Source organism: Mesoplodon mirus (assembly GCF_964341445.2).
Source record: "Mesoplodon mirus genome assembly, chromosome: 7".
Lineage (NCBI taxonomy): Eukaryota > Metazoa > Chordata > Mammalia > Artiodactyla > Ziphiidae > Mesoplodon > Mesoplodon mirus.
The window spans coordinates 8,709,449-8,733,600 of record NC_138983.1 but is presented as its reverse complement, the minus strand read 5'-3'; the positions used below and the strand labels follow the sequence as shown (position 1 = coordinate 8,733,600).

The 24,152-nt window shown below is 39.6% G+C and overlaps 1 protein-coding gene across 7 annotated transcripts in view; it reads left to right on the top strand.

Annotated features, from left to right (window-relative positions):
• Positions 1 to 24,152, top strand: part of RTN3 (reticulon 3) — a 62,063-nt gene that overhangs the window by 5,321 nt on the left and 32,590 nt on the right. For 2 of the 7 annotated variants that reach the window (XM_082627049.1, XM_082627048.1), the window contains exon 2: positions 20,904 to 22,967. The exons of 3 other annotated variants lie outside the window; for them this stretch is intronic. In XM_082627049.1, coding sequence (XP_082483175.1) covers positions 20,904 to 22,967 — 2,064 coding nt within the window. Of the gene's footprint in view, positions 1 to 9,870; positions 9,922 to 20,624; positions 22,968 to 24,152 lie in introns of all 7 variants that reach the window. 2 more of the 7 variants (XM_082627053.1, XM_082627050.1) reach the window with 2 other exon arrangements.

The following is a 24,152-nucleotide window of genomic DNA, read 5'->3' as shown; positions in this document are numbered from 1 at the left end:
GGAGCTGTTTGACTTGTTCCTCACTGGCAATTTGCCCTTGAGGGTATATTGAAGGGTATTCTGAAAAACATTTTTAGCAAAACTAATACAGAGCCACCTGAAGGCATTTCAGCAGTGAGCATTGTCTTCTTTTTACATAAAGTTGGAAATATTTGATTTTTTATATCTTACCTTTGTATATTGCTTTATGGTTTAATTTGTGCCCATACATTAACTTAATTCAACAAATGTTTGAGTATACATTAAAGCTCTTTGTTAGTTGCTGTGCATACAACATCTCTTAGAGGCTGTATTCGATAGGAGAAAGACTTATATTTTTTATCTGTGAGGTGGGTAGTGAAATAAATCTCACTTTACAGATGAGGAATCAGAGAAATTAAGTGATATGCCCAAAGGTTTGTGTCTGTGAAGTTGAAGATAGGATAAAACAGGAATTGAGGACCAACTCAGTTCTTTCAAATATGTACACTGCCTCTCTTTGAAATTTGAAACAGCATGTGATAAAAACGGTTCAGTCATCCTCTTGAATTCAGTTATTGGTTAACTGAGTCCAGTTAACTTAGAAACCGTCACTTCTGGTCCCATGGTTCCTAAGCCGGGTGCCTTTTTGCTCCACCGTTCTACAGAAACATCTCTTGTCAAGTTCACCAGTTATTTTCCACATTGTTAAATCCAGTGGTTACTTCTCTTCCTCATTTTATTTTATTTTAATTAATCAATTAATTAATTTATTTTTGGCTGCGTTGGGTCTTCGTTGCTGTGTGCGGGCTTTCTCTAACTGTGGCGAGCAGGGGCTACTCTTCGTTGCGGTGTGCGGGCTTCTCATTGCAGTGGGTTCTCTCATTGCGGAGCACAGGCTCTAGGCACGTGGGCTTCAGTAGTTGTGGCACACGGGCTCAGTAGTTGTGGCGCACAGACTTAGTTGCTCTGCGGCATGTGGGATCTTCCCGGACCAGGGCTCGAACCCGTGTCCCCTACATTGGCAGGCAGATTCTTAACCACTGCGCCACCAGGGAAGCCCTCTTCCTCATTTTAAATGCCCTTGATTCCTCTCTTTCCTTCATACAACAATCAGCAAATCCTATTGATTCTACCTTCAGAATATATTCAGTGACTACTAGTTTTCTCAAGTTCCATTGCTACCACCCTGGTCCAGGCTGTTATCATAGCTCTCCTGGATCACTGCAGTTGCCTCCTAAGTGGTCTCCAGACTTTCTCCCTTGGCTCTCTTCAGTCTTTTCTCTGCACAGCAGCTGGTGGAAGCCTGTGAAAAATGTAAGTCAGATTATTTCGCTCATTGGCAAATGCTCCAGTAGCTTCTGATCCCACTCAGATTAAATGCTGAAGTCCTTAGAAGGCTTATGAAGCCCTATAATATCTGGTCCCAGCCTCCCCCTTGCTTACCCAGCTTTAGCCACACTGATCATGCTGTTCTTCACACCAGGAATAGCTCTCTACCGCCGTCTTTGCTGTTCACTGTGCCTAGAATGCTCTTCCCTCATACATTCTCGCAGCTCTTCACTTTCTCACCTCCTTTAGGTCTTTTCCTGGCCACCTGATCTAACTTGCACAAGAGAAAAAACACCTTATAGGCCTTTCCTGCTTTATCTTTCTTACCACTTGTCATAATCTATCTTACAGTATTTGACTTATTTATTTTGTATATTGTCTGTCTGCCACGGTAGAATATAAGTTCCATCAGAGTGGAGATTTTTGCTGCTTTATTCACTGCTCTATCTCTAATGCCTGAACAGAACCTGGCACAAAGCAGACCCTCGGATGTTTTTGAAAGAGAGCAGAGACCTTATTGTTTTTGTTCAGCAACTAAAACTAATCCTGGGCTCATAATAGATATTCAGTAAATTTATGGAATGGATAGATAGTTGGAGAAACCTTCTTCCCAGAAAAATATGCATATAAATGAAGTATTGCATGAACTTTCACAGATTCGTGAACTACTATGAAATCTACTCATAAACCTCAGGTAAAGAAAATTTAGTTTTTAAAAGTCAAATTATAAGCGTTGCAAAAACTTACACATATGGAAATTTATATATTCATTTAGGTGCTGAGGAGAGAATTTCCATGTAAGCTCATAAAACTATATCCAAATATATCGTACGTTACTGTCCTTACTTCTGGACTCTAGGTATTAAGTCCACTAATGGCCGTAATCCAGAAAATTATAACCACTTGAATGCCACATTTTGGTGTATTAGAAAGAGACTCATTTCCAATAAGGACTCAGTGGTAGGCTAGTCTGATGTGTCAGAATCTTAAAATACGTTAGAATAAGTTTGATTCCCATCTTACTCCTAACAGAATCTGAGATTTTGATTTGATACGTTTCAAACATTATTTGGAGAAGGGTAAGATATTCCTAACGACAGTAAGTGTAGCACTCCTTTAGACGTTGGGTTATTAAAATATTTGTAACCAGTTTACTGTTTATACAGTCCAGTTTCTTTCTGTCAGGCTTTCTAATGTTGTTTCTTTTGCAACAAGAGTTCTGCTTACTTTTCCTTTTAGATTGCATATGCATTTACTCCACAAACGTACAAAGAAAGCTTTCCAACTCTTTTTAGTGTTGTAACAGAGTGAGCATCTTGACTTACACTAGAGGGAACTACATTACTACATTAGTAGGACTAATATCCAGTAGCTACTCAAAGTCTGTTTTTGAAATAACAATTTAAACTTTTACTATTTAGTTTTCACCAAACATTTATTAAGGCTCTGTAATGTTCAGGCCTCCATATTCTGTGCCTTCTACTCTATGCTGACCATCATATTCTGTGCCTATGAAAGATACAGGGACATGTAAGGTGGCCTGTAGCCGTAAGGTGCTTCCAGTCAGGTTGGAATTTATTTCCAATAGCAAATAAATTGAATGTATTTAACTAGATATTAGATCTTATCTAGGTTTATTGGTTCCAGAGGACCAAAACATTACTAATTGGTCTATTTACCATAGTTACGTTAGCTCTAGTAAATTAAAAATTAGCCTGCCAGTTTATGTAGATTCTCCCCATGCCTTAAGTTTGGAAAGTGCTTAGTAACTTGCTTCCAAAGGGTACAGTGTAGAAGGGTGGAGAGAAGTACTACCATGGAGAAACTTGGCAAACTCTACCTCAGCCAGGGGATCAAGGTTAATATCATCAGTGGTAAGTCATATTAATAGTATGAACCCTTGATATGGTGTGACAAGGATGGCCCTTCATCTCAGTGAAGGGTTGCCACCTCAGTGGTAGTCCTCCCTAAAACTCCTAACTCCAGTCTAACCATGAGAAAAACATCAGACAAATCCAAATTGAGGGACATTCTGCAAAATATCTGAGCAGTACTGCTCAAAACTGTCAAGATCATCAAAGTAAGGAAAGTCTGAGAAATTGTCATAGTCCACAGGAGGCTCAAGAGACATGATGACAAAACGTGACGTGGTATCCTGGATGGGATCTTAGAACAGGAGGGGGGCAATAGGGAAAAATTAATGAAATCACAACGAAGTGTGGGCTTTAGTTATTAGTAATGTATCAATATTAGTTCATTAACTCTGACAAATGTACCACAATACTAATGTAACATGTTAATGGCGGAAACAGTGCTGGATATAAAGCAACACTCTACAATCTTTTTGCCTTTTCTGTAAATCTAAAATTATTCTCAAAAATTTTTTTTTCAAAAAGAGAGAGAAAGACTTAATCATGAAATAAATTATTTTGGAAGAGGCAAGCAGGTCCAAGTAATGCAGTGGAGGTCCTAGCCAGCACAAAAAGGTAAGAAAAAGAAAAAAATGGCATTAAGTTTTGGGAGAAAAATGTCTGCCTATTCCTGGAGCTCTGATGGGGGAGAGGGCAGTAATTGGCTCCCTTTAGCAGTTTTTACTGAGATCATGAGTTGCCATCAAGAATGGTGGTCATGAGAGAGAGTGGAAAGATTGACATTTTTTTGTGGCCCAGCTATAAAGCAAAAAGGAAAACTACATGATAAAAATCATTTGTTTTGATATTAGAGAGAATTTTTTTAATTAATTAATTAATTAATTTGGCTGCACCGGGTCTTAGTTGGCGGCACGCGGGATCTTTAAGTTGCAGCACGTGGGATCTTTAGTTGCAGCACGCAAACTCTTAGTTGCGGCATGTGGGCTCTAGTTCCCTGACCAGGGATCAAACGTGGGCCTGCTGCATTGGGAGAGCGGAGTCTTAGCCACTGGACCACCAGGGAAGTCCCTAGAGAGAATATTAATATTAGAAAAGATGTTTAAAAGAGCCAATGAATTTCTCATTTTCATTATATTAGTTTTAGATAAAATTTCAAATACTTTATTTTTCCTTATGTATTAGAAAATGCTTTAATAATCTATAGAAACTAACACAAAGGAAAAAGCTTTGGCGTTAAATTGTAGAAGTCATTATACAAAGTTGTTCCTAGAGTAACTTACTTCTCTAAAAAATCGTCTGTATTCTGCTGGTGTTGAAGGACAGATATCACCAAAATAAACAATTCACTGAAGCTGTTTTTACTGCAGTTTAGAAAATTCAAACAGTCAGATTTATTTAGTGTATTTTCCCCAGGTGATCTGACTGGTAGACAGAGTGATAGAGAAGAAGCACAGGCTTTCAGGAAAAGTTCAAGTTTAAATCTTGATTCTGACACTTACAAGCTTCAGTTTTTGTAAGGATTTGATTTATAATGTATATAAATACTTAATTCAGTGTCTATCACAGATACTTGGGACTCAGTAAGGGAAATGAAGCTGTTTTCAAAGAGGATGATTTTTTTTTTTTTAGTTTTAGTTTTAGTTTTGACAGTTTGTTGCAGCTTAAAGTATTATCAATATTGAAAATCCAGTGGTGTGAAGACTAGTAAGATTATTCACTAAATGGTTTTATTGAAAGACCTGTTAGAGATCCCATTTTAGGTGTCCTTTTTCTCCCTTTAAGGTAACTAACCCGTTCCATGTAGCGGGGGAGCATAGGTATGTGTTAGGAAGTATAAGAAAAATGTATGTTCATAATAGAAAATTTAGGAAACAAAAATGTAAAGAAAATTAAAAATCAGTGGGTACTGTATCCTTTCATTTTGTAACAATCTTTTTTTTTTTTTTTTTTTTTTTTGCGGTACGCGGGCCTCTCACTGTTGTGGCCTCTCCCGTTGCGGAGCACAGGCTCCGGACGCGCAGGGTCAGCAGCCATGGCTCACGGGCCCAGCCGCTCCGCGGCATGTGGGATCTTCCCGGACCGGAGCACGAACCCGTGTCCCCTGCATTGGCAGGTGGACTCTCAACCACTGCGCCACCAGGGAAGCCCTACAATACAGTTTTTAATGAATAGTATCCCATCGTATGGATATACCAAAACCTATTTAACCAGTCCCTAATAGATTTTTATTAAATTTCCTTAATATTTGTGATGAACAATCTTATAACTTCATATTTGCACAGATTTATGGGACTTCCCTTTGTGGTCCAGTGGTTAAGAATCCGCCTTCCAATGCAGGGGATGCAGGTTCGAACCTTGGTTGGGGAACTAAGATCCCACGTGCCGCGGGGCAACTAAGCCCACACCCATGCACCACAATGGAAGAGCCTGCATGCCGCAACTAAGACCTGACACAGCCAAATAAATAAACAAATAAAACATATATGCACAGATTTATTATTTTATTTATAAATAAATTAATTATTTTTTGGAATTAGATTTCATCAGGTCGACTCGTACTTTTTTATCCCTTACCTTCTAGCAACTTCCTGGACTTTGTTCCTGCAAATATTGCTTCTTTTTCATGTTCAGTCTTTTTCCTTCTGCTTGCTCCTTTCTCTATATAAATATGCTTGTCACTTCCGTTCCTAAAATTCTTTCCCTTGACTCTGCCTCTCCCTCTAGCTGCTGCCCAGTTTTTAGTCCTTCCCTTTATCATCATACTTCGTACACTTTAAACTTCCATTCACTCCTCAGTCTTCAGTGCCTGGCCCGCTCCCCACCCCTCTCTATATAGAGTCATCAATGCTAAATTACTTGATTACTTAACTTCAGTGACCCATTTGAAAGTCTTAACCACTCATCGGCTTTTTTTTTTTAATATATTCATTTATTTATTTGTATTTATTTTTGGCTGTGTTGAGTCTTCGTTGCTGTGCGTGAGCTTTCTCTAGTTGCAGCAAGCAGGGGCTACTCTGTTACGGTACGCAGGCTTCTCATTGTCGTGGCTTCTCTTGTTGCAGAGCACGGGCTCTAGAGCGCAGGCTCAGTGTTGTGGCGCACGGGCTTAGTTGCTCCACGGCATGTGGGGTCTTCCCGGACCAGGGCTTGAACCCATGTCCCCTGAATTGGGAGGTGGATTCTTAACCACTGTCCGCCAGGGAAGCCCCACTCATTGGATTTTGACTCTGTTAATCTTTCTCTAAAGCTTTCTCCAAGTGACACCATTTTCCCACACACTGACTCCTTTCTGTCTCCTTCACTGGTAGTTCTTTCTTGCTCCTCTTTAAATATTGGTAGTGTATGTCAAGATTCCGTTGTTAACAGCTCTCTGATTCTCCCTGGACAAATTCATTCACTCCAGTGGTGTCAGTTCTCACCCAAATGTTAACTCCCAGATGTTTATCTATAACCCTTACCTGTCTCCTGAGCTTATTCATATTGGTAAACAGTTTCCTCTTTGATATGCCTTAGACAACTTATTTTTAGTGGAAATTAATATAAAGAATTCCTTTTCCTCTGTTTCATTCCCCAACCAAGTGGCATTTCATGTAGTCCTTCAGTCCTTTGATTTTTGCTTCTCCAGTCTCCAACATCCAATGACCAAGTCCAGGCCATTCTGTCCTGTCGTATCTATCCCCTTATTCCCATCCTCATTGCCTTAGTTAAGCCCTCATGTCTTGCCAAGATTATGTAGTAGCTTTTCATTTAAGTCCATACTCTACCCTGCTGCTAGAGTTCTCTTTAAAATACATGTGATATTGTGAATCCCTTACCTTCAGTGATGCCTCATTATACATAATATCCAAATTTCATTACATGACATTTAAAGCCATTTGGAATCTGATTAGTTGTTCCTTCTCCCTAGAATGCCTTCCCCTGTCTTGTTCACCTGACGAACGTCTCTTCTGCCTCTGCTGCATTCCCACAATGCATACAGTTTTGCTGGTTTGTCTTTTTCAGTTGCTTGTGCACAACCATCATCTCTGTGCTAATACAGTGCCTAGACCTAGCTACTTGAAGATAATGTTTGATTTAATTAATAGTATTTGAGCATTAAGGTTGCCTTTTTTGGGTTCAGTTGCCTGTAGCATAAATATGGCATATGAGTACAACATGGTTTTGTAAGTTAGAAGACCTCATGCAATATTGTGGCAAACTACTACTGGTTATCTGTGTTCTGTATCAAAATAGATGCTATTGCATAAAACTTTGTATGTCGAAATTTTCCATTAGGAGGGGTGTCAGGTGGAGATGAAAAGTTCATAGGATCTTTTTTGTCATCAGGCTTATTTAGCATTTGGATTTTCAGATTTGTTCAGTTGGCAGAGATTTAATGTTGCAGATAATTGCATACAGAAGTGAACCCATCTGGGGGCCTTCCTGGTGGCGCAGTGGTTAAGAATCTGCCTACCAATGCAGGGGAGACGGGTTCAAACCCTGGTCGGGGAAGGTTCCCACATGCTGCGGAGCAAGGAGCAACTAAGCCCCATGCGCCACAGCTACGGAGCCTGCGCTCTAGAGCCCACGTGCCACAACTACTGAAGCCCGAGCGCCTAGAACCTGTGCTCTTCAACAAGAGAAGCCACTGCAGTGAGAAGCCTGCGCACCACAACAAAGAGTAGCCCCCTCTCGCTGCAACTAGAGAAAGCCCTCGAACAGCAGCGAAGACCCAATGCAGCCATAAATAAATAAATAAATTTAAAAGAAAAGAAATGAACCCATCTGGAAACATTAAAGAAATAGATAGAAATGCTTGCTTTAACAAGGAAAGGTGAATTGTTTTTCATTTGTAGGAGTAAATGTGATGCTTCATTTTAAGATAATTAAAAAGTAGTGAATTTTTAAATTCTGGTCTAGAGTTACTGAATTACTGCCTCTTGTCCACTAAATTCTGCCTTGGTGTTAACATGCTCCATGCCTGTTGACAAAATAGTTTTCTTTTTTTTCTTTTTTTTTTTTTTGCGGTACGCGGGCCTCTCACTGTTGTGGCCTCTCCTGTTGTGGAGCGCAGGCTCAGCGGCCATGGCTCACGGGCCCAGCCACTCCGCGGCATGTGGGATCTTCCCGGACCGGGGCACAAACCCGTGTCCCCTGCATCGGCAGGCGGACTCTGAACCACTGCGCCACCAGGGAAGCCCCAATAGTTTGCTTTTTTTTAACTGAGGTATAGTTGATGTTCAATATTATGTACATTACAGATGCACAATGCAGTGATTCACAATTTTTACGGGTTATACTCCATTTATAGTTACTATAAAATATAGGCTATATTCCCTGTGTTGTATTTAGATTAGTACTTACAGATATACTGATGGCCCAGTCCTTTAAAGCAATCTCCTCAATTTAAGTGTATCTCTAATATTTGTGAAAACATTTTTATAATTACAAGAAAAAAGGCGTTAAGTAAAGATCAGTATATTTAGGGGCACTTTTGGAGGGTTTTGTTTTTCACATGCTGTTTTTATTAATTTTTTTTCCATTTTTACCAATGGCAATTTATATTCTGTTTCATGATTTTTCTTTTAAGGCCAAAGGTTGTAGTGAAAAGCAAATCTCCCTCCTGCCCCAGACCTCAAAGTCCCTTTTGTTGCCAGTTAACAAATGGAGGCACACTGTATGCACTTCAGTACTTTGGTTTTTAATTTAATATATCAACATATATAGCTGTACCTCATTCTTTTTCATAGCAACAAGTATTCCATTATTTGGATGTAACTAAGTAGACATCTATTGATGGTCATTTAGATTATTCCTAGTATTTATAACCAGTGCTCTTATGAATATCGTTATATACATGTCTTTGTACATGTATGCAAATATATCTGCCAAGTCAAAGATTATGTGCAGGAGGTGGCAGAGAAAGTCTATGCATTTAAAATTTTGATATATGTTGCCAAATTTAGAGAAGTATAATTTTAGAGATGGAAGATTTCTCATGTTGGTGCTGTTTTCCCAGTGGATTAATAGTGATTAAAAGTATTTAATCATTAAAAGTATTCAGTGTCAGGCTTCCCTGGTGGCGCAGTGGTTGAGAGTCCGCCTGCCGATGCGGGGGACGCGGGTTCGTGCCCCGGTCCGGGAAGATCCCACATGCTGGGGAGCGGCTGGGCCCGTGAGCCATGGCCTCTGAGCCTGCGTGTCGGGAGCCTGTGCTCCGTGATGGGAGAGGCCACAACAGTGAGAGGCCCGCGTACCGCAAAAAAAAAAAGTATTCAGGGTCAATTTTACATATTTGCCAACTATAATGTTTAGTACTCATATTCGTGACTGACTCCTCAAAATGAAGTTGAAAATGGTTACAAGCAAAATCAGTTAGTACTCAGATCCCTGTTTTTCCTTTCCCACATGAAGTTGCAGGCGAGCATTATCTTTCTTGAGGTTATACTTGTTTAAAAATGCTAGGGGTTCCTCTTTTCTTCCTTTGCAGGTGAGAATATTTGACCAAAAAATTGAATTGATTAACTTTTAGAAATGCATCTTGAAAATGAATTAAGGTTTTGCTGCCAGGTGAGTGAAAACAGTAATTGGAAGTATAGATTTGGGTTTTCTCATCTTGCTTAAACCCAGTGAAATTAAGATGCTTGGCCAAAAAAACAAAAAAAGGAAAGTTAAAGTTCAAATTCCTGTGTGAGGTTGTCAAATTCTCACGCTGTATATTTTCTTTCAGATTCCTTTGTTTCTTCCTCTCAGCCTGTATCTCTATTTTCGACCTCACAAGGCAAGTCTGTCATTTTTTGTGTGTGCATTAATAAAAGAAAAATGTTGAGAAAGAGGCTGTAACTGGGGATACGAGGCACAGGTTTTCTTTTGCCCCCAAATCCCCTAAAATAAGAACCAAATCCAAGCCAGTGCTTTCTATTTAGCAGTTTCTAATGGATTTCTCGTAAAGCTTAATAAAATAGAATGAGGCTAGGTGGACCCTTTAACATAGCATAAGCTTTAGGTGTAGTTTTGAGTATTTCTTAAAAATTAAAAACTTGCCCACAGAACTTGGAGTAGATAGAATTGTGGGTCAGAAAACACACCACCTCCAGAATGCATTTGACCTATAGATTTGTGGTTATGTAACTGGTTTGGATAGGTAGTAGATTTGGAAAAACTTTCAAAGTGTGCTTCCACTGAACTAATAACAGTGTCCTAGCTAGAATACTTTAGTGTGAACTTATCTGAGATTCGTCCCAAGAGGTAGGCCAATTCCAAATTGCCTAGGAACATTGAACGTGTCGGTTGAATTTTTGGCAAGCAGGGCTTGTTTTCCTAGAGATTAAGTTGTGGTGTTTTGGGGGGGTTGTTTGTTTTAATGTCAACCAGTGAGGAAGGGAATCAGAGTTGTTAACTATATGTTTGTAGGGGAAGCACTGCCAAGAACCTGGAAGAGAGAGTGTGCTTTGATTTGCGCTAATAATAAAGTGCTGTTTCATTTGTGATGTTGTGCTCCTCCTCGAGTATAGGTCAACGGAAAAGCATTATTTGAAAAAAGGTAATTAAACTCACTAGATAGGTCTAAGAAGCCTTGTGCAAAGAGTTTATTGTCCTAGCTGGAATGCGAAGTCTAGGTGCTGGTTTGTTAGGAAGACTTTGACCTTATAGGAATAAAAACATAATGGGGGCTTCCCTGGTGGCACAGTGGTTGAGAATCTGCCTGCCAATGCAGGGGACACGGGTTCGAGCCCTGGTCTGGGAGGATCCCACATGCCACGGAGCAACTAGGCCCGTGAGCCACAACTACTGAGCCTGCGCTCCACAGCAAGAGAGGCCGCGACAGTGAGAGGCCCGCGTACCGCGATGAAGAGTGGCCCCCGTTCGCCACAACTAGAGAAAGCCCACGCACAGAAACGAAGACCCAACACAGCCAAAAAAAAAAAATAATAATAATAATAATGGGATAAAATGAACATAGTAAATGTTTTTCAGAGTTTCTGCTTCTTAGGAAACATGATAGATAATTTGTTGCTTTTAATTCAGACTGATAACATTCAGAGTCCCCAACATTTTTATAATGTGCCTCATTGTGTGAATTTGGATATCTTCTGGGTCAAATCATGACCTTTGAAATTAAAAAAAATTGTTTACATTAAAAGATATTTTGTGAATGTTAGAAAGTAACTCAGACATACAAATTGATCCTTGACATCTGGAACCCAACCATATTTATATTTCTAAGGGTTCTTTTTTTTCCTCATGAGAAATTCAATAATTTAGGCAAATAGGTATTACATTTATTCTACTCTGGAAGATAAATCAGTAAAAACATAGTGTAAATAGAACAAATAATTGTATTTTCTCTGTTGTATTTCAGATCTTCTAACATGCATTCTTCATAGTCACTTTTTTCATACAGAGAGGGAATAATTAATATCCTAAATAGTGTAACAATACAACCTAAGCACAACATACCTAATGTATAGAATGTTGAGAAAGATAAGTGTCATAGTTTAGAAAATTACTTTAATCCCTGTTAGGACAAATTACATATACACTCAGGTAAAATGGAGGTAAATAAAGAGGATTTTTGTAATTAAAAATGTTTAAGTAGGCTTCAGTTTCAGTGAGTATGAGAGTTTGTTAAAGAAAATAGATTTGTCATTCTTCCTTTTTCTTATAGTTATTTTGACCAGTGCAGATTCAGCATAGTGTTATTGTTAAAAGGGTATTGTATTGTAAAGAAGCATTTAAAAATGTCATATCCCTGAAGGTATTCCAGTGTAGCCTCTATTACTAACATTTTCTCCTGCAAAAAAACATAATGGAAAAGCAACCCAGTTGATGCTCTACTTCATTGGCAGGTCTAGAGATCAGCCTATTCAGTTTTTTGAGGGCACTCCTTGGCAAGTGATTAGGTGTGTTCTAGGGTAGCCAAGTCTAGTAGCTTCTAGTCTGCCTTAATAAAACTAAGGGAGGGCTTCCCTGGTGGCGCAGTGGTTGAGAGTCCACCTGCCAATGCAGGGGACGTGGGTTCGTGCCCCCATCTGGGAAGATCCCACATGCTGCGGAGCGGCTGGGCCCGTGAGCCATGGCCGCTGAGCCTGCGCGTCCGGAGCCTGTGCTCCGCAGCGGGAGAGGCTGCAACAGTGAGAGGCCCGCGCAGAGCAAAAAAAAAAAAAAACTAAGGGAAAGGAAGTTGTTGGTGTACTTGGTTAACTGGATTAAAACCCCTGGAGAGAATAGCTAGGACCAGTTCCACCCAACCGCAGGCCTTTCAGAGTGACTGTCACCAGCAGGTACCTTGAGTCCATCATTGACAGTAACCCAACTAATCTGTCTCTGGCTTCCATATCCCTTAGCCATTTAGCCTTGAAGGATTGTGCCTTACTTTTATATATCTAAACCATATCAAGTAATATGTAGCAGTAATTAAATAAGACATTTTCATATTTAAGAATGACATTTTTAATCCTGAAATATATACTTATCATTATTGAACTTTAAGGAGATGCATGTATTAAAAGTTGCCTTTTTTTTTTTTTTTTTTTGGCCACGCCTTGCGGCTTGTGGAATCTTAAATTCCCCAACCAGGGATCGAACCCAGGCCCACTGCAGTGAAAGCGCTGAGTCCTAACTACTGGACTGCCAGGGAATTCCCACAGTTGTCATTAATTTGGACTGAGAAGAAAGGGCAGTTAAATCTTTCAAAAGGAAATTATGTAATCTTTATTAAATTGTACTACCTTGAAGTATACAGCTACTTAAGCTAGTAAATTAAGCTTTTTGAAAACTAACGAATAGATTTGTGATGAGAATATCAATGGAATAATCAGTTCCTTCTTAAATAAGTTGTACTCAGGGGTGCTTTGCAGTCTTTTGCTTATTGAGTCCTTTTTTCTCATCAAGCAGAGTTTAATTTCAGCTTAATCCCCAAGCATCTCAAAATAGGGGAGTAAATTTTAATGATGTTTTCCTGTACTGTTAAATAAGAATATTAACAGAGGTATAGTTGTGGTATGTGGCCAATTTTTTTTTTTCCGAGCTTTTACTGTGCTCAGTACTTTATGTGAATCATCTCATTTAATCCTCACAGCCAATTTTATGGAGGAAAGGTACTGCCTCTTTTACTAATGGAGGAAACTGGGGTTTAAAATGGTGAAATAACTTGCTCAAGGTCGCGCGGTAAGTGACACACCTAGGACTCCATTGTCCATGCGCATAACCACTACCTACAGTAAAGATGATATATTAGTTGTATTTTAGGGTTTACAGGTATTTTTAGAGATGTCATTTTGAGGTTAATGTTAAAATCATGAGAGCAGAAGAGGCAGAAATTACTATTTTAACCATATTATTGCTATTAGTGATGTAATTTAGTATCATCTGGGGGATGTACTCCATCAGACACAAAATCAAACTGAAATTTGGTTTCTACTTTTGAAATCTTTGATAAAAAGTGGAGGCTGGAAAATACTACAATTTTCATTAGAAAACATTGGAAGAAAAGTGGGTGAAAATAAGATTAGAGAGGATCTACCCACCATGTAGAATTGGAAGTACATTTGCAGTAATGAATATTTGCGTTCAGTTTGAGTAATGCAGTAGGCATCTGGAATAGGAAGTTAAGCACTGAACTTTGGGGCAAGCGTTGAGGAGAAAAAATATGCCAGTTACAGCCTTTTTTTAAACAAAAGCGAAACATTTTTCTTTGTACAAAAGAGACTTTTTGTTTAGGATGTAGCTTGGCTGCAAAGTGTCTGCTGGGTAACTTCCTATTTTGATGCTTTGGCTGAAAGTTGCTTATACTGTTTTGCACGATAATTTGTCTTTCCCTCTTGTTTTGTGAACATGAGAAAATTCAAGTGTAGAAAAACCTATACCTGAATATTTCAAGCCTCCCTTGTATGACTATGCATATGTATGTGAAAAAGTAACTTAGTGGTTTACTATAGACTGGCACCCTTTCTTCACTGATGTGTATGCTTTTTCCTTGTTACAGGTATCCTTTGAGTTAAAAGTAATGAATTTCCTGAGGGGGGGTAGTAACCAAATGGTAACTCCAGTATAGCATAATTCTAAGTTATTCACTCTTTTAAGGAAGAAGTCTCATATAACATTCATTATTGCTTACTTGTTTCTAGATCACATTGTGTTTTCATTATTAAGTTATAAAACACTTAAATAAAAAAGTACTAAACCTTTTCCTAAAAGACAGTTTGGGGACTAAGAAACAAAGTAAAGAGAAGGGTGTTTTTTGTTTGTTTTGTTTTGTTTGTTTGTTTTTTGCCACGCCACTCGCCACTTGTGGGATTTTAGTTGTCCGACCAGGGATGGAACCCAGGCCCACGGCAGTGAAAGCGCCAAGTCTTAACCACTGGACTGCCAGGGAATTCCCTCAAGTTTAAAATTGGTATATGTACTTCAAAATTAGTATATGGAAGTATTTAAAGCAGGCACAAAAGGATCACCCCTGCCCCATGCCCTACTAACCTGTAAGTTGTGCTCCTGGACAAAGAATCTGTGGTGAGTGAGAGTGAAGAGTGCCAATTTCTACGCCTGTGGAATTTTTACAGGGCTGAAGTTCTGCAGTACTGCTCGGCTTTTCTACCCCTTGAAAACTAATAAAACGCTGTAAAGCTGTGGTTCCCAAACGGTTCATTACTGGCAAACTTGTAATGCAGATCCTTAAGCTCCATCCTACTCAGGAAATTCTGAGTCAGTAAGTCAGAGAGATAGAGCCCATGAAGTACTAATAGTCCTAAAGTTTGAAAAGGTGGTGCCAAGGGCTGTTTGTTTACTAGGTTGTTAAATTGTTCAGCTAGTTGTACGTTGAACTAAAATATACTTTGATGATGGTAAAGATCATTTGCTGAAACATTTTGCTAAGGAAAAGTTCTTTTATCTTTCAGCATTGACTTAGAATGTTTTATATGTTGGGTTGTATTAAATGTCTTTATCCACATAGTACTTTGCACAATTCTTGGAATGTCATAGGCATTTTGTTTGTATTAGATGATTCAGAAGTTGCATCACCCAAAATTTTGAAGTAGATAAAAGCTCTTTAAATTACTTCCCTTTAGGGCTTCCCTGGTGGCGCAGTGGTTGAGAGTCTGCTTGCCGATGCAGGGGACACAGGTTCCTGCCCCGGTCCAGGAAGATCCCACATGCCGCGGAGCGGCTGGGCCCGTGAGCCACGGCCGCTGAGCCTGCGCGTCCGGAGCCTGTGCTCCGCAGCGGGAGAGGCCACAACAGTGAGAGGCCCGTGTATCGCAAAAAAAAAAGAATTACTTCCTTTTATTTATGGCTGGTTGGAGGGAAAGTGTCTAAAACTCTAAATGAGGATTTTCTTTATTATATACCACATGAAGGTGGTTGTGATTTGGCACTATGCCTTTTTTCTCTCCCCAAACAAAAAGGCATATGGTCTGGAATCTCTATGTCAGGAGATACTTTTTTGAGAATATGGTGTTTGGGGACATTTATGGAAGATTTATTAAGTGCCAGATCCTGTTCTAAGCACTTCACATGTATTAACTCATTTAATCCTCACAGCAGTTCTCAAGTTAGGTGCTTTAGTATCCCAATTTTCAATTTTCAGATGAGATTAAGGAACTGAGATTAAGGCCACACGATTAGTAAGTGTGATGAAAGGATTTTGCATCTTTTTGGTTTGTTTGGTGTTTTATTTTTTGGCTGTGTTGCGTCTTCGTTGCTGCGCGTGGGCTCTCTCTAGTTGCGGGGGGTGCTCTTTGTTGTGGTGCGTGGGCTTCTCGTTGCAGTGGCTTCTCTTGTTGCGGAGCATGGGCTCTATGTATGCGGGCTTCAGTAGTTGTGGCTTGCAGGCTCTAGAGCACAGGCTCAGTAGTTGTGGCACACGGGCTTAGTTGCTCGGCGGCATGTGGGATCTTCCCGGACCAGCGCTCGAACCCATGTCCCCTTCATTGGCAGGCGGATTCTTAACCACTGCGCCACCAGAAAAGACCGGAGTTTGCATCTTTTAATAGGAATTTTTGGTTTGGGAGTGGTCTAGAAATTTAGAATATGACTGCCAACTTAAATTCCTAGTCTTATTTAAAATAATATACTTAAATGGAGACTTCTGAATATTTAGAGTTTAAGAGGAAATTGAGTAAGCAAGGAGCTCAGTACTGAAATACATTTGGGGACATTCTCGTGATCATTGCGGGGTTATGACATTTTTCACCTCTTACCATATATTGATTCCCTTTTTGACAAGTCTATTAGATGTATAACTCTTGCTTGTTAATAACTAGAATAATGCTATATTTTTGAGTAACTAGACTTTTTGAAAATGAATGTGCACATTAAATTGCATTATAGCAAATAACTAATCTAGAAAATATAATGAGATTTTTGACAGACATGTGTTTTGAGTAATGTTGAAAATATCTTGTAGTGCATGTGAAGGGCTGGATCTTTTGGAAAAGGAAAGGTAGTGGACATTTTCTGAGATGTAAGATAATCCAGAGTTATTCCATCAGGCAGTTTTCCAGCGTATAGTATTTTTAAAAACTAACACCCTTCAAACTCCCTGGAGTTTTCTGCTGTTTTGCCAGGTACAGACTTTGACAACACTAATGACTATTGTGTCATACTGACTAATTGGAAGAATCTTTACTTATGGGAGCTTAGTTTCTAAAGGCTTATTAGATTCTGGTCTTTGTTTTATTTAATGTTTTCATGCCATTATAAGTTCTTTACTTCCAGACCAGTTTTTTCATTGTCTTGGTACAAGTCAGCTCTGTTCAACTTGGTGAGGGTTTCAACTAGCCAAATAAACTTCTTTCCATTTGCTGAAATTCTAAACAAGATAATTATTAAAATTAAAACAAAGATGAGGATGCTAACTTATTTTGCTACATGTGGGAAACCTTGATTGACAGTCATGAGAGCTAATATCTGCATCTCATGATCACTGAGGAATGAATGCAACATCATACTCTGTTTACCCCCTAAACCTGTGCCCTGAAAACACTATCCACTCCAAGTGTTAAGTCACAAAATTATTGTTAGGGAACATGATTAAAGTTCTTTTGTATATATAATAGTTACATCATATTGACAGATCTTCAGTAAAATGCTTGAAGTCTGTCAAGCAGTCATGGCATTCAGTACAGAACTTGTTGTTATTCTGAGAATACGATTGCTAACCTAATCTTCTAGCTTTACCTCAGACTATTATATACCTAACCCGAAACTTTTGGAGTATTAAGAGTTCAAGGAGGGACTTCCCTGGCAGTCCGTTGGTTAAGACTTCACCTTTCAATGCAGGGGGTGCGGATTCATTCCCTTGTCGGGGAGCTGAGATCCCACATACCTCTCAGCCAAAAAAACAAAACATAAAACAGAAGCAATATTGTAGCAAATTCAATAAAGATTTTTAAATGGTCCACATCAAAAAAAATCTTAAAAAAAAAAAAGAGTTCAAGGAAGTTAGAAAAGAAACAAGGCTTAGAAAACTGAAAAGTTTGTGTCCTGACAAAGCAAAACATTTCTACCATGCTTTTTTTTTTTTTGTCCTCACTGTGTGGCTTGCGGGATCTTAGTTGCCTGACCAGGGCCCACGGCAGTGAAAGCACCAAGTCCTAACCACTGGACCGCCAGGGAACCGCCCTACCGTGGTTTTTTTGTTTGTAGTACTGTGTGCATTCTTTCATTAGCATTCAGTGTAGGTTGCTTTCTTTTTCATTTCATCCAGTCCACCTCCACATCATCATCATTTTACTTACTGATTTTGCTTATTTTCTGTCTCCCACTCTGTATTGTAAACTCCACAAAGGCAAGGATTTTTTCTGTGTTGTTCACTGCTTTTAATCTAGTTTCTAAAACACTGTTAGGCACGTGATAATGGCACTCAGTAATTACTAATGAATTATTACTAATTCATTTTGTCCACTTGTTTCTGTAAAATGACAGGTCTAAATCTTCTGAAATCTCAGTCTCTATAAAACATATAAGCTGAGCCTTCCCTCTGAGGTGGAGTCAGTTTTGTTCACCTTAAGATTCCATTCCTGTTTGTTTGTTTTTTAAGTTATTTAATTTTGGCCGCGTTGGGTCTTTGTTGCTACGCGCAGGCTTTCTCTAGTTGCAGTGAGCTGGGGCTACTGTTAGTTGTGGTGCACAGGCTTCTCATTGCAGTGGCTTCTCTTGTTGCGGAGCATGGGCTCTAGGCGTGCAGGCTTCAGTACTGTGGCACGCAGGCTCAGTAGTTGTGGCTCGCGGGCTCTAGAGCACAGGCTCAGCAGTGTGGTACACGGGCTTAGTTGCTCCGTGGCATGTGGGATCTTCCCAGACCAGGACTCGAACCCATGTCCCCTGCACTGGCAGGCAGATTCTTAACCATTGCGCCACCAGGGAAGTCCTCCATTCCTGTCTGAAGGGAGGGGGGCGGTCCCAGTTTTACCTTATTCCAGATTTAGTCCATTGAATGTTTCCTGGTAGGAACAGTCAGCAGTAAATTCAGTAATAATACATAGCTCAGATTGTGGAATATTTCTTTTCTTTTTTCTTTTTTTAAAAATATATTTATTTATTTTTGGCTACGTTGGGTCTTCGTTGCTGTGCACGGGCTTTCTCTAGTTGCCTTGAGCGGGGGCTACTCTTTGTTGTGGTGCGCAGACGTCTCATTGCGGTCGCTTCTTCTTGTGGAGCATGAGCTCTAGGTGCGCGGGCTTCAGTAGTTGTGGCACATGGCTTCAGTAGTTGTGGTGCACGGGCTTAGTTGCTCCGCGGCATGTGGGACCTTCCTGGACCAGGGCTCGAACCCATGTCCCCTGCATTGGCAGGCAGATTCTTAACCCCCGTGGCACCAGGGAAGCCCTGTGGAATATTTCTGATTTAAACGTAGGCCATAGTTCTTTAAATTTCAGGTTTTTTAAAACATTTTAATCTACAGTGGTGAGCTTCATTTATCCTTAATCCAATCTTGCTGAGTATCCATACTATACAGTGAGAGATGCAAGCCATGTTTACTGCATTAGAACTAAATATGAATTACAGCTTACTGTACTGTCTGTCTCACTGGTACAGCTTGTACCACCAAACTTTATTTTTCCTCAATTTACAAAGACTTTCCCTGCCCCCGCCCCACCCCCGATGATTACAGTTACACTGTTCTAAAAGTCAGAGATCCTATTACATCAGATTCCAGTGATGTGTTAAAATAGGGGAACTTTATCTGGCATTTGGAAACATTTTTATTATAGTGGAATTTTATTTCTTGTAATAAGATATTTCTTTTCATCTTTATAAAATGGTTTTGAATAAATCATAATTTTGCTTTTGTCTGGTTAATTCAGCTTCTCACTGAAAAAGAACATAAGCTGAGTAAAAGTAATCCCTAAGCTTTTTCTCTTTCACATCTTCCTAATTACTCATTCACACTCAAGGAAGGCATTGCTGTCCTGAGCCTACTTAGGTCTCATCTGACCAAGCTGAATGTTTGATTCATTCATTTGGAACTATTTATTTAAGACCTACTTTGTTCCAACTCCAGAGATACAATAGTGTGTAAGAAAGATAGTGCCTGCCCTTGGGACAGTTGTTTTGATCTTTTCCCCAGTAAAAGCTTCCTAGATTGGTTAGTTGGAAAACAGTGTGGTAAATCAGTGGCTACTGTGATATTAAAAACTGTTAAGACTTAATTAATGTATTACTTTTAGGGGGATATTTTCTGTTTTTAAAAGGATTTCTGAAGTTTACTCTTCTTAATAAAGGAAACCAATTTACACAGTTCAGTTTTGTTTGAATTGGCAAGGTGGTGCAAGAGATTTTGGAACAGACCAGCCTTTTCAGTGCCCTTTAGTTTAAGACCTTTTCAGTGCCCTTTAATTTAAGACATTGAGGCCATCTGTTCCTGGGGCCCATCTTCCCTATGGATGGAATAGACTACTTCTAGTCTGATTTTTAGACTTAGGAAGGGTCCGCTCTATCTCTGGGGGTGGGAGGGGAACTCTGGTCACTTCTTTTTTTTCCTTTTTAGACTGTCAGACTCTTCTTAACAGTGGTTTTATAGAAGGTGTGTGTCCTGAATTGTTCCCCCTACAGATGAGAGCATATCAGTACTTCATAATATCAAGTTGTTTGTTTTATATGGATTACATTGTTTCTGTTGAATAGCTATATCAAATACCAAAGGAAAAACACTTCCCCAGATTATCCATCTTATTATACCCTTCTTTATGCTTTACCATTAAAGGGAAAAAGTAAATTGAAAAGTATTTTGTCGTGAAAATTTTTTGTCTTTTGCAATTTGTAGCATGATAAGCCTTTTCTGTTTCACTGCTGACATTTTTATGCATGTCTTATAGGATAGCTGTTGATCATTGTTTTGTTATAAATTTATGTGTGTGTATATGTACATCCTGTGTGTATATATACGAATTTTAAAATAAAAAGCATGCTGCTTGGCCTGACTAGCTAATGTGTAATTGTACCTGGTAAACAATTTTTTTTTCTTTCAAATTCTGACCATAGAGGGATTGAGCTCTCTTTGCTCTGATGAGCCACCTTCAGAAACTATGACTTCCTTCTTTTGTTCACCTTCTGAAATATATAGCACTGAACTTACAGTAGTACCTGGAGAAAAAAGTAAAGTGTTAGGCAGCCAGCCTATTTCAACCAAAGAAAGAAAAGACTGCTTGGCTCTTCTAGATGTGAAAAAGATGGAAAAGCCTCAGGGGACCAGTAAAGACAGAGCAGACTCCCCAGTTTCTGTTTCAGAAGGAGTTCCCTGTAACCGTCCTTCCATTCCAGACAGTTTCCCAGATCATCCTGCTTTTCTCTCGAAGGAAGTTGGTCAAATGCAACAGCAGATAAATAAAGATCAAGAGTCCAAGAACCCAAATGAGGTACCAAGTAGGGACGATAGAACTGCCTTGGATGCAGATGACAAATTCACTTTGCTAACAGCCCAGAAGCCACCCACCGAGCAGTATAAAGCGGAAAGTATTTGTACATATTCCTTGTCCCCCTCTGAAGTTTCAGGAGTTGGTATTATGGAAAAGGATTCCCCTGAATCACCATTTGAAGTCATTATTGACAAAGCAGCATTTGACAGAGAATTTAAAGACGCATATAAGGAAAACATAAATGATTTTGGTAGCTGGGCAGTGCACACTGATAGAGAATCACCTGCAGACATTTCTGAGTCTAATGACAAAGTATTTCCACTGAGAAATAAAGAAACAGGGCGTTCCCCAGCCTCTGCGTTGCTCACTAGGCAGTTTTCACACACAACTGCAGCATTGGAGGAGGTATCTAGATGTGTAAATGATATGCATAACTTTACTAATGAAATATTGACTTGGGATTTGGTTCCTCAAGTAAAACAGCAGAGTGATAAATCTGACTACATCACAAAAGCTACAGGACCTGACATGGGTGAATATATTTCAGAAATTCCAGTTGTAAATCTTAAAAGTAACACTCATCAGAAAATTCCTGTATGTTCTATCAATGGGAGCACTACTATCCCTAAATCAACAGGTGATTGGGCAGAAACATCTCTCCCACAGGAAAATGCTATGCCAGACTGTCTCACCTCCACACAGGAAATCAATATCAAAGGTGTGCGAGGCAGTGTGCAAAAAAGAGATGACACACTTACAGAGTTACCCGGATCTCCACTTGAGAAATGTGTCTCTCTTGGTTCTGGAGTGGCCACAGTGAAAGTGGTTTTACCTGATGGCCATCTGAAAGGTGAAATGAACTGGCAGACCTCTGTGTTGGGAGAAGTGACAGAGGCTGATAGTTCTGGTGAGTCTGATGACACGGTGATAGAGGACATCACAGCAGATACTTCATTTGAGAGCAACAAAATTCAGGCTGAAAAACCTGTTTCCATCCCAAGTGCTGTTGTAAAAACAGATGAAAGAGCAATCAAAGAGATTCTTAATTGTAATAGGGAAGATAAAACATCTGGAAACTTTGACGGGTCCATCAGTGACTCTGGGCCACGACAAGTTCAGCCTGATATTCTTGGAAGGAGTCCAGCTGGTGAGGCAGCATGTTCACAAGTACCTAATGCGAATGTCATGTCAGAAGATGCGAAGCAGTCAGGTAGTATGAGTGCAGTTGCTCCTGAAAAGCTTGTTGCAGCTGAGAACCCCAAACTTCCTTCAGAAGCATCTCCAAAGGTTTTTAATGGTAAGACAGAATTCTCACGAAATGTGACAACCTCTTCCTATTTGGAGTCATTGCATGAAAAAAGTGTTAAAGATATAGATGATTCTTCCCCAGAGGACCTGATAGCAGCCTTTACAGAAACCAGAGAGAAAGGAATAGTAGGTAAAGGTGAAGGAAATACCTTCGAAGCAACATCAGAGAAAACTAAGGACTTTAAAACAGCTCTTCCTGTAGATGTTTTACATGAAAGTGAGTCAGGTGGTTCTGAAATTAAAAACATAGAAGGCAAATACAGTGAACAAAGCAAAGAAACAGATGGGAGTGAGCTTCTGGGTGTTTTCCCTACCCAAGGTACTCCAGTAGCATCTCTTGACTTAGACCAGGAACAGCTCACAATCAAAGCACTGAAAGAACTGAGTGAAAGGAAGGTTGAGAAGTCAGCTTCTGTACAGGATAAAGTAGAATCTCCCGAAGGAATACTCAAGCAGACTTTAACATTTGCTCCAGAATCTTGGCCAGAGAGATCCTATGATGTCCTAGAACACAAAGATGTCAAGACTGGATCTGATCTCGGGATTTCCAAGAAGCCCACTATTAACAAAGAAGCTACTAGGGTAGATATCACTTCCAGCCTTAGCAAGACTGGACTGGTAAACAAGGATGTCCTAGCAAGACTTCAGACAGAATTCTCAGGTAACTGTTTACATTAGAAATACTGCATGTGGTTAATTCTGCTATGATTGATTATTTAGAGTGCTATTTTTTTAGTCTCTGATTTATATCACCAAAATTATAGCTAGAATAAAAATACACAGTAAAACGGGAAAACGTAGATTTTTTTAATGGTTGCTTGATTTGTTTTTCGTGTACAAATATTTTCCAAAGCAATAGACAACCTGTTAAAATTAATATTCTCCTAAAGAAAGAATTTTATGGTCCAGTTTTTTCAAGGTTCTCCTTTTCTTGTACGTTGCCCCTAGGGGAGATTGCTGCTTTTAAGAATATCCTAGGCTCTTATTTATTTACAAAGCTTATTTTAAAATCTCCATAATAGTAGCACTGCCTGGCACTTGGGTTTTTTGCTATGGGGCTTGGAAAATCTATTTAGCAACCAAAGATAAAGGAATCCCTGCTGGGAAGATAGTAAATGAAACTTTTAATTAATTTGATCTTACACCGCAGAGATTTTATGCTCTGAAAGTAGGTAACCAGTATTGTAGTACAGCTTTGTGAGTAATACTTAAGAGAACTCATGCATTCTTCTACTTTGGACCTTGTTTATCGTGCTTCAGGCCAAAACCCAATGTATGGTACTAGAAGCCCTTCCCCTTGTCTTCTGTTTATTTGAGTGATTATTTTGCTAGCGGTTGGCCTTCAGTTAAATTATTTCAAATGCTCTCTGTTCTGGTGTCTTAGAAAGTATAATGAAAAAAGGATATATAAAACCCTCCAAAAGTGACCCGCAACCTCTAATCTGATACCAAGTTCTGCACTTACTGTATGGTCAGTGTTAGGTGCTATGTAGGACTCTGTGGTTTTCCAAACTTTTTTTTTTTGCGGTACGCGGGCCTCTCACTGCTGTGGCCCCTCCCGCTGCGGAGCACAGGCTCCGGACACGCAGGCTCAGCGGCCATGGCCCAGCCGCTCCGCGGCACGCGGGATCCTCCCGGACCGGGGCACGAACCCGTGTCCCCTGCATCGGCAGGCGGACTCTCAACCACTGTGCCACCAGGGAAGCCCTTCCAAACTTTTTAAACAATAGATCCCTTCTTTCAAATGAAATCATATGCAGAGTTATAATATTTAAAACAAAAAATATTTTCATTAGGATAAATTTATAAGTGAGATTATACCATTTACTTTTTTTTTTTTCTGTAA